This window comes from Carassius gibelio, chromosome B24 (genome assembly GCF_023724105.1).
Source record: "Carassius gibelio isolate Cgi1373 ecotype wild population from Czech Republic chromosome B24, carGib1.2-hapl.c, whole genome shotgun sequence".
Classification (NCBI taxonomy): Eukaryota; Metazoa; Chordata; class Actinopteri; order Cypriniformes; family Cyprinidae; genus Carassius; species Carassius gibelio.
The window spans coordinates 296,877-307,603 of NC_068419.1; the positions used below are offsets into that span (position 1 = coordinate 296,877).

Consider the following 10,727-nt stretch of genomic DNA (forward strand, 5'->3'; position numbering starts at 1 on the left):
TAAGAGTAAGGCAAAATCCTATTTTTTTTGTTATATGACCCACTATAAAGTGTAAACAATGGCACTCTGTGAGCTGAAGGATCGTCTCCTCTTGTAAAAATGATTCTGCACTTTTGAGACACCCGGTGTCCAGTATATGAACTACAATCACATGCAGGAACCAAAATCTAATCAAGTAATCAAGTCAACAAAGCCCAGCGTTGAAGCCAGGCCTCTTCAAAGCGTGTCTCAGATGGATGATTAAAACCAGCAGTAAAGGATATTCCATCTCTAGACGGACATCGTCCAACCGTGAGCGAAGATCTTCAGAGTCTTCATCAGCCTGCTCTTCAAACACCTGCAACTGAACCTTGAGCTCATCGTTCTCAATCGACCTCACCTCCTACACACACACAGATGGAGAAATTAAGTGAAACTGAAATTATGATTGTGCCATTATATAAATCAGTGTTGACCGTAACAAGATGTGATGAACTAAGTATATAGTGCATATACATAATGTGAGGTTATTTTAGTATAATTGAGATTAGGTTTTTTTAAATATTTACAATTTTCATATTTTCCATTAGAATTTTAAAGTTTTAGCAATTTTGTTGTATACTACTGTCATATTTATTATTATTATTATTATTTTATCTACATAGGTTTTTTTTTTCATAGTTTTGGTTGATAACAAAATTACTAAAACATTAAAGGGACAGTTCACCCAAAAATGACAATTATGTCATTAATTGCTCAACCTCATGCTGTTAGGGGTTTGTAATGACATTTATGTAAATTTGTGGATGAACTATCCCTTTAACTAAAATGAAAATGAAAGCTAATCAAAACTATTAGTTTTTGAAATGAAACTAATTCAAAATATTAACAAAAACTATTTGTTTTTGAAATGAAACTAATTCAAAATATTATAAACTTCAATACTATCTCGAAGCTAAAATAATACTTGTCATATGATTCATTCTACAAAACCAATTCATTGATTAATTTGAGAGACTCAAAAGTGTTTAAGTACATTTCCTTTTGCAAAAATATTGTACAATAAAAATATATACAAACAGTAATGCAAATATATCATTTAAATTGGAGTTTGTGTGATATGTTAGAAAGATAATATTTGTAACTTTTTAAAATATAGTCGCATTCATTGCCTATTTGTATTTGGTGTGCTATGTCTGTCTAGTAAGTGTGTGTGGACCTTCAGCTGGTCTCTGAGACCCAGTCTCATCAGCTCTGATCTCAGGTGGATCCTGAAGTCCAGCTCCTCCAATCGACTGATGAGAGCGTTGATCAGCTGCATACAGCCGGCCTGCTCACACACACACACACACGACATCAGGGAAAGGACTTCACATCAGCAGTCTGTGTTCTCGGTCACGTGTGAGTGTTTTACCTTGAGCGTGATGGAGTTTTTACTCATGCCGGACAGCAGCGGCTGGAACCGCTCAATCTCCTGCTCTTCAGCCTGTTCAGTGATGCACTCCAGAACTCGCTCGTGTCTGAAACACACACAGTCCATCCTCATACACTTCTTAAAATGACTTTGTGGATCATTTGAAATGTTTTTTGTCTTGCACGGCACATAATCTTCCAAATGTCCCTCTCTGCTGTAACACTTACATCTCATTGTTTTCATGTTTTCACATGTGAAATGATTGGCTATGTTGTTTTAACATTTTGTTTTTTATATGTCTTTATGTTTCTCATTTTCATTTTAGTTTGTGTGCATTTTTCCCAAGATTTGGATATTTCTATATAACTCAAATTCATTTTTAGTAATTATAGTATTTAAACTTATTTCAGTATTTTCATGGTGTTCCATAATGTCTAATATTTGCATTTTAATTTATTTCATCTTTACTTCAAGTACCAAAAACAATGTGAAAGTGAGAAAGAGAAAATATCAGTTGGCTAAAATAAAATAACTATTTAAATAAATAAAATAACTAAACTAGTGCTGTCAAATTGATTGACCGTGATTAATCGCATCCAAAATAAAAGTTTGTGTTTATGTAAGACATAAATACACACACACACACACACATACACACAATACACACACACACAGTATACACATATTACATAAACTTATTTTGAATGCAATTAATCTTGATCAAATAGATTTGACAGCACTAAACTAACTTTCAAAACAAAAACAAAAAACAACTATACACTGTAGACAAACTGCAATTAAAATTAAATCATAAACAGAACATAAAAATACATAATATCAAAATTAAATTCATACTAAACTTTAAACAAAAGCCTAAGTGTATTTATGATACTAAAATAAAATTGATGACCAATTTTTAAAAAACACTAGTTTTATCTGTGAACTACTTGTGCAAACCTATTGTCTTACATCTCTATAGTGACAGCATTAATGATTTTATTGATCCTTAAGGACTGTTGGCATGCTAACTTCCCCCGGTGAACATGATTTCTGTTATTGGGTGTCTGATTTGGCTATTGAAATGCCATTTGAATAGACTGTTGAGTATGTGAACACTGCTTCTGCTTTCAGCTTCCCACTCACGTGTTTCCTGGACGCTCGAGGATGCAGAGGGCAGACAGCAGTTTGACTACATCCACCATCATGTGCGGCACTTTTGGATTGATGGATCGGACCAGGAGAGGGATTCCTTCTTTGGACGTCAGCATGGCATTAAGACCGTGCTGAGAGAGAGACAGACAGAGAGACGTTAATAACAGTTCCCGCCGTCTATATTACAACATGAGCTCAGATCTGCTCGGACCTTGTTGTTCATGAAGGCTTTGAGACATCGAATGATCTCATGTTGACATTTAACACCAATCCCAGGATTCCTGTGAAAACCAGAGAGTGAGAGAGACAAATTACATCAACATGTGCTTGAGATGCATATTAAAATCATGTATAGTTGAGATCCTGGATGCTGATTGGCCGATACATTAACATATTAGTATAAAAACACTACCCTATTAATCCTAATGTATTATATCTGATGAGCACATTTTTAAAGCCACTAAATGATCAACATGGAAACTGAAAAATCAGATTGATAGTTTAGACTTTATAGAATAAAAGTCCTAAATGTATAATTATACCAAATGTGTCATATTTTCACCATATCATACTAAATGAGTCATAAAAGCCGGATGTATCAGATAAGATACTCAAAAAACACAAATGCAAACTTTTTCTTTAGATTTGTTTTAACATTTTGTCTAAAGGATCAATAAACCATTCAATTAAAAAATAATTTGATTTTCTGAGTATTATTTAATATGTCAGGCTTTTTAGTGTTATGTGTCTATATTTACAGAGGCATCTAAAGTATATATTACAGCTTGAAATGTGAATGTTTGAAAACTAGTAGTTAACACTTTCACTCAATAAAGAATCACTCTTGTATAAGATCTATAACATGAACGTGTGTGTGTGTTACTGTATTAATGTCATACAAAGGATCTTCTTTCTCATCTTGGAGTTTCCTGAGGAACGCCAGAAGCAAAGCCAAACCCTCGGCTCCAAACGTCTGGACCCAACTGAAACACACATTCAACGATCAGCTGAGATTAGACACATAGAAATGCTTCAATGCATGAGAGTGTGTGTGTGTGTGTACCTGACGGGGTTGTTGTTCAGTGACACGCGCAGTGACTCCAGGCAGCTCAGTAACGGTACGTCTCTCAGATCGGTCTTCAGTTCCTGGATGTACATCAGTGCTGACCTGGAGCTCTCCTTCTGACTCTTACTCTAAACACACAGAGGGTCAAATGAGTTTATGATATGATCAGGTCCCTCAACTGTAATGATGCTACAGACCCTCATACTGCACTTTAATGCTGCTGATTCAACCCGTATATGGCAAGCAGAACTTTGTGCTTGTTTGTGCTCTTTTCTCTTTTAACAGAAAAAAACTCTGAATATATATAAGAAAATGACAAATTAACGCTTCTTTTATATAAATTACCAGAAAAAAAAAAGATTTCAATGCTTTAGAAAGAAGCTTCTTCTACTCACCAAAGCTGCATTTATTTGATCAAAAATACAGTAAAATCGGTAATAATGTGAAATATTATTACAATTTAAAATAACTGTTGTCTATGTGAATATATTGTAAAATGTCATTTATTCCAGTGATTCAAAGCTGAATTTTCAGCATCATTCCTCCAGTCTTCAGTGTCACATAATCTTTCAGAAATAAGTATAATATACTGATTTGCTGCTTAAGAAATGTTTCAATTACTATTATCAAAGCTGAAAACAGTTGTGCTACTTCATATTTGTGTGAATAAGCACATATACAGTATAGTAATACATTTACAGTGGAGGTCTGTTGGGTATGATGTTCTGGGGGATTTAGAAGCAGAAATATGATAATGATCAGTCTAATTCTCCTTTTGAAATTGGACTTGTTATACTTTATTATTATTATTATTATTATTATTATTATTAATGCTTTTATTCAAAAGGACAGTTAAACGTTAAAAATCTTGCAAAAAATCTCTGTTTCAAATACATGCTGCTCTTTTGAACTTCATCAAAAGATTATATACTTATACACGTAGGATTATATACTGCTTAAACTTAAATATAATAATAATAATAATAATAATAATAATAATAATAATAATAATAACAATTATGCTATTTAATAAATAAATAAAATCTGCAAAATAGAGTTAATATAAATAACCATTTATTGCATCTGAAAAAAAAAAGTGTCCTTGTACTATTTTATCTGCATTGGTCTGCGAGTAAATATTAGACAAATAATAATAATAATAATAATAATAATAATAATCATAATAATAAATGAATTAATACGAATTATCCCAGTAAAACTATTACAAACTAGTCCTGTGGCAATAGAACGTAGTGTCAGCGCTAAGAAAGCAGATTATGATACAGCTGGAGAGCAGCCGTGTCCTCTCTGACATCTTTAGAGAAATCTGAACCACATCCTGTGTGTGTGACAGGAAGAGCTTGAAACCGCCACAGGAAGAGCACCTGATCATCTTCATCACCTCTGAGATCCACTGAGGGATTCAGATTCAGAGCCACGAGTAGATGGGTGTAACTCATTAGAAGATGATATACATATAAATCACTTCATGTATGAAACAAAAAACTGAAACTAAACTGAGACAGACAGACAGACGTCTGGAGCGTGTTCTTACAGCACTGGAGGTGTGCAGGTATTGAGACACCATCTCTCTCTTGATGATGATGTCCTTCTTCCTCAGCGGCTGCTGCTTCTCCTCATTCAGGTTCATATCCACCTACAGACAGAGAGAGGGAGGAGACTCATTTATACCTATAGCCTAAATAGATCAGGAAAAATATTGTTTTTAATGCATATTAGATATTTATTTTTTTTATATATCCCCAAAAATGTGTGCTTATCATCCCAACAGATCGCAAAGATCATATATATATATATATATATATATATATATATGATCTTTTTTTTTTATAAATTAAAAGATATGACAAAAAGTGTTGCCCCCAATAACTGTTAGGTATATTTTAAACCAGGCAGACACAAACACACACACACACACACACACACGTGTCAGAAATTAAATATCATTAAATATTATAACCTAACTCTTATCCAAACCATAACCCTTTTGTCAGGTTTAGCTCACATAGGAGTACAGATTTGTTCCCAAAATGGGTTAAGCGGGTCCAAACACACACACACACACACTCACCAGCATCTGCTCAAACAGCTCCAGCACAGACTCGTCCGTCAGCTCGTTCAGAGAGGCGCTCTGGTACACTTCAAACTGGGGGGCTGAAGAGTGTCTGTTTCCCATCGTGCCTCCCTTCTCCTTCTCCTTCTTTGTCCGCATGCTGGTGAAGCGCTCCAGCTGACACGGGGTCAAAGGTCAAAGGTCAGACAGGCCTCACAGGAGGATTTTACACTCTGCATCTTGTTAATCACTGCATGTTCAGAATTATCTACTAACATCCTACATGCACAGTTTGTGTATTTTTAGTATGCATGGACTCAGATGTCCTACTGGCAAAGATAACCAGAACTCACTAAATCCCAGAATTGAAAGTACGCTAGTATTTCATTCTGAACAAAGAAACAGAGTTTAACTGACAGAACATGCTTTGCTGGGAACAGTGCACTGATATCATCTCAGATTTAATTATCTTTCTATTTTTATCTCATCAAGACTGTCAATCAGCAAGAACAAACGGCGTCTGAGGAAATTCCAGATCGATCCTGTAATCCGGCTCTTCTAAGGAATCTTTTCAAGTCGAGACGAGAGTGAAGCAGCAGAAAAATCTGAGATACTTACACACATCCTCCTTCACATTCATTCAATACTGAACAACAGCAGCAGCTTTATTATAATGATTGGAACTACGGACACAGAGCATCACAAGAATATTCTAAATCATTCTATCTATCTATGATAATCTCATATTTCTTTCAACAAACATTGATTTACAACATTTTTTGGATGACCATGGCACAGTTTAAAAGAAAAACGTTTGATTGATTGACAAAAATGTACTGTAACCAAGTAAAAATAATCCTCCACCATTTTTTACACTTTCCTAAATGTAAACCCTATTTATATCTGAAAATTATATTTTATATATTAGTAATAGTAATGTTTCCACATTTTGGTCTGTACTAATATATATATATATATATATATATATATATATATATTAGTACAGACCAAAAATGTGGAAACATTACTATTTTTAATGTTTTTGAAAGAAGTTTCTTTTGCTCATCAAGCCTGCATTTATTTGATCAAAAATAGAGAAAAAAAAATATTGTGATATATTATTACTATTTAAAATAATTATTTTTACATTTATTACACTTTAAATGATATTTCTGTTATTTCTGTGATGCAAAGCTGAATTTTTAGGATCATTATCACATGATCCTTTAGAAATCATTCTAATATGATGATTCATTATCAAAGTTGGAAACAGTTCTGCTGCTTAATATTTTTTCAGAACATGTGATGCTTTTTTTAGGATACTTTGATGAATAAAAAGAAAAAAAAAGAAGAAGATATGTTTTTAAAATATAAATATTTTGTAATAACAATATACACTACTGTTCAGTAATTTGGGGTCAGTAATTTTTTTCTTTCTTTTTTAAATAAAATCAATACTTTTATTCAGCAAGGATGTGTTAAATTGCTAAAAAGTGATAGTAAAGAAAATATATTATTAGAATATATATTATTAGAATTTCTTTTTTTTTTGTATAAATGCTGTTCTTTCTAACCTTTTATTCATCAAATATATTAGACAGCAGAACTGTTTCCAACACTCATAATAAATCAGAATATTAGAATTATTTCTAAATGATCATGTGATCGACTGGATGTTACATGTGAATGATGCTGAAAATTCAGCTTTGCATCACAGGAATACATTTTTTTTAAGTATATTCAAATAGAAAACAAATTATTATTTCTTAAAAAATAAAGATTAATATTAGGTGTAAAGACTGCTAAATAGTAATGTATTCTGAAGTTTCTTTATGTTAAACTATACTTTTATTTTGAAGGGTTGCTGTGAGGAACTTGCAGCTGTTGTGATATGACAGTTATCACTAGTTTTGTCAAATTAAACTGTAAAATGCTAATGAAGTGAATCTCAGAGCAGCTGGAGATGTTATTTGTGTATTCGTATCATCATAGTGAGACGGCAGAAGCTGAAAACACTGCGAGCGTCGTCCACGCTTTAGTATGTGTGTAAGCTACATTAGTTAACAAAACAGTGCACCTTGACATCCGCCAGTCATTCATTGATTGTGGAAATCATGGCTCCTTATGCGTGATATCAAGTACTTCTGCAGATTTATAGCTTTTCACCTGAGCATTGCGAATCATGCGTTTGGCTTTGTTCTTGGTTCTCATCAACAGTATCTCCGCCATGATAAGCGCCGAATGAATGACATGCTTTCTGTTGTAACATCACGCAAGGTAAATAAAGGTGACATCTAGTCTAGAACAGTAATGATAAGATTCATGTAAATCAGATCTTGTTTTAAATGTGTGCTGAAATAAATACCGGAAAAGATTGATTCGTAGCTTTTGAGAATCAATATTGAATCAAAAAAACGATAAATCCAATTATTTATCTTTTTCCCCAGCCCTATGAATTTGTTCATTAATGAATCTTCTCTTATTTCACAAATTCTTGTGTAAATGTACCTCATCTCATGATCCTGCTGACACAAATATGAATTCATAAGCATTTGGTTTCATGAAATCTCAAACACAAGCGTGAGTGTGATCGATGCATGAGTGACGACACGCTTCCTCTCACGGTGACAGGAGTGTGTGTGTGTGTGTGTGTGTGTGTGAGAGAGAGAGTCACTGGACACTGACATCAGATCAGTTTCTGCAGTCAGCAGCACGGGACACAGAAACACTGATCTGAGGTCAGACGTGATCGGACGGGCGACGGCGGACGCCAGGAAAAGTGTGCGCTACAGACACATGGTGAGAGATGAAAGGTTAAAGGTCATGGGGACATTGGCCGGTGATGTTGTCAGTGGCATTACATGCGGTGAGGGGACAGAGAGACGGAGGAAGAGCATTAAAACACACACAACACACGCGTGTGCACCTACCTCATCAGGAATCAGCCGTTTCAGAGTCTGTACAGGAGCAGGAAAGAGAAAAATCAACACTAAATACAGAGAAAGACAACCAAACACAGTCAGAAAGACAGAAAACAGCTGGGATAGAAACAGAGAAGGAAAACCCAGTAGAAAGAGGAGGGGAAGGGCATCATGGGCCAGAATTTCAAAGCTATATCAAAACAATATAATTCTGTTAGTACTGAGTTTAAGACAGAAAAAAATAAAATAAATTCAAAGACATTGTCATTTCACATTTTCTAAACACTAGAAACCACTGCTGTCAAAAACAGATTATAAGGGAAGGCTGCATGGTTTGAGGAACAAAAAAAATCTGAAAAAAAAATTAATAAATAATCAAAAAAATGGAGAAAAAAGATTGTGACTTAAAATGAGATACAAATAAATAAATAAATAAACACTTTCCGTTGATGTTTGCAAGGCAGCACAGTGTCCAAATATTTAGGCAAAATTAGATATTGTACACAAATACTATACTATAGACGGTTTCATCGGGCGCACGCGCCTGGACTTAAGTTAACTTCCGGTCTGTGTTGTGTATATCGGTCTGGCTGCGGTGCCATCTACAAACGCAGTTAAAGTCAAGGTGATGAGTAGACTGAAGTTGGGCTCAGGTGGTTGTGCTGCGGGATGTGTTTCCCATACATTTATTTATTTTTGGAGACTCGCCACAATTTTAAAACTGATCGATTTTCAAAAAGGCTTAGTTGAATAAACATGAGTAATGTTACGTACTGCACGTTAAATAATTCCTTACATTTATCTGTTTAAATCTCAAAACGAGGCACAGGTGTTTTTATATCGCTGTATTTCTGAAGGAGGACTTGCATGTTATATGCCTGATAGCAGCGTGTGAGCGTACCAGCTCTGCTTCGTTTACAGCTGCTACTGGGGAAACCTCTATTTCTCGCGCTTTATGTCTATGCTTTAAAACATCTCCTGCTGGCAAAGGATGAATTTGCATTTTCATTAAGTCCGCCTGATCCACGCAGCAAACACATTTTGTTTGTTATCAAAAAATATCTACTCTAGAGGGACTTGGCTGTTGTTATTGATTCTATTTGGAAGTCTACCGGAAGTTAAGTTAGGTCCACAATACGGGCACGCGCATTAACGTTTGTTTATGTTGTTGCCGTTGAAACCGTCTATATCATTACTAAAATAGCAGTATAAGAAAAATATATATAATAAAATATAATAACTTTAAAAGAACATAACTTATATTCATGATTAAGTTAATTACTGCAGTTTTATTTTGACAAAAAATTTCAAAGCTAATATTTATAGCTTTATTAATTTCTTCATTTTCAACTATTAAACATTTTAAACATTAACCATTAATTCTCTACCAAAATTGCAGTATATGTATTAAATAAAATCACAGCCTTTTTGATCTGATTATTACACCAAGCCATATCATTAATTATTAACAAAATAATATTACACTATTACATACAAATTCTATACTCTTCATTTTGTTTAAAGATAATATCTTTTTTGGATTATTTAAGAAAAATAATATAATTTCTTAAACACTGTACTTTGATTTATTTTCGAAATAGATTTAATTAAATTACAGCCTTTGTCATTTTAGAATTGCAACAAGCCACATCACGTTTCTGGTTTTTATTAATCAAGCAGCTCTAATGTAAGGTTACTGTGAGATGATAATCTGAAGTAAATCAATGTTGCACGCGCATGATCCCGCCGCACGAGGGCAGTGCAGCTCAGCACACACACATCAGCGCATCACGTCACAGAGAATCAACTGTCACCTGTTTATCTTACAGGCGTTTCTATGGTGACCAAACAAAACAATGAAGATTCCCCAAATGTTACTTTAGAACATGAGCGAGAATGATGGAATGTGATAAGAGACACGACCTTTGACCTCACAAAACCAAACCAACAGAGATCACATGCCTTCTGCCACAGTAATGCGGATAACTTTGTCTCAGGTATGTGTGCATCAGATCTTCATATCACCACAGAGAGATTAAGAAAGATCAATATCAATTCAAATAGCTTTATTGGCATGACAATCTCTCTCTCTCTCTCTCTCTCTCTCTCTCTCTCTCTCTC

The 10,727-nt window shown here is 34.2% G+C and overlaps 1 protein-coding gene across 1 annotated transcript in view; it reads right to left on the reverse strand.

Moving 5' to 3' along the window:
• Positions 1-5,901, reverse strand: part of LOC128013637 (protein diaphanous homolog 1-like) — a 19,345-nt gene extending 13,444 nt beyond the window's left edge. The window contains exons 1-9 of the mRNA XM_052596752.1: positions 5,704-5,901; positions 5,167-5,268; positions 3,609-3,739; positions 3,445-3,528; positions 2,757-2,826; positions 2,537-2,676; positions 1,394-1,499; positions 1,199-1,309; positions 264-382 (exon numbers count right to left, since the gene is read on the reverse strand). Of these exons, the coding sequence (XP_052452712.1) occupies positions 264-382; positions 1,199-1,309; positions 1,394-1,499; positions 2,537-2,676; positions 2,757-2,826; positions 3,445-3,528; positions 3,609-3,739; positions 5,167-5,268; positions 5,704-5,844 (1,004 nt within the window). The 5' untranslated portion in view covers positions 5,845-5,901. The remainder of the gene's footprint in view (positions 1-263; positions 383-1,198; positions 1,310-1,393; positions 1,500-2,536; positions 2,677-2,756; positions 2,827-3,444; positions 3,529-3,608; positions 3,740-5,166; positions 5,269-5,703) is intronic.
• Positions 5,902-10,727: the final 4,826 nt, after the last annotated feature.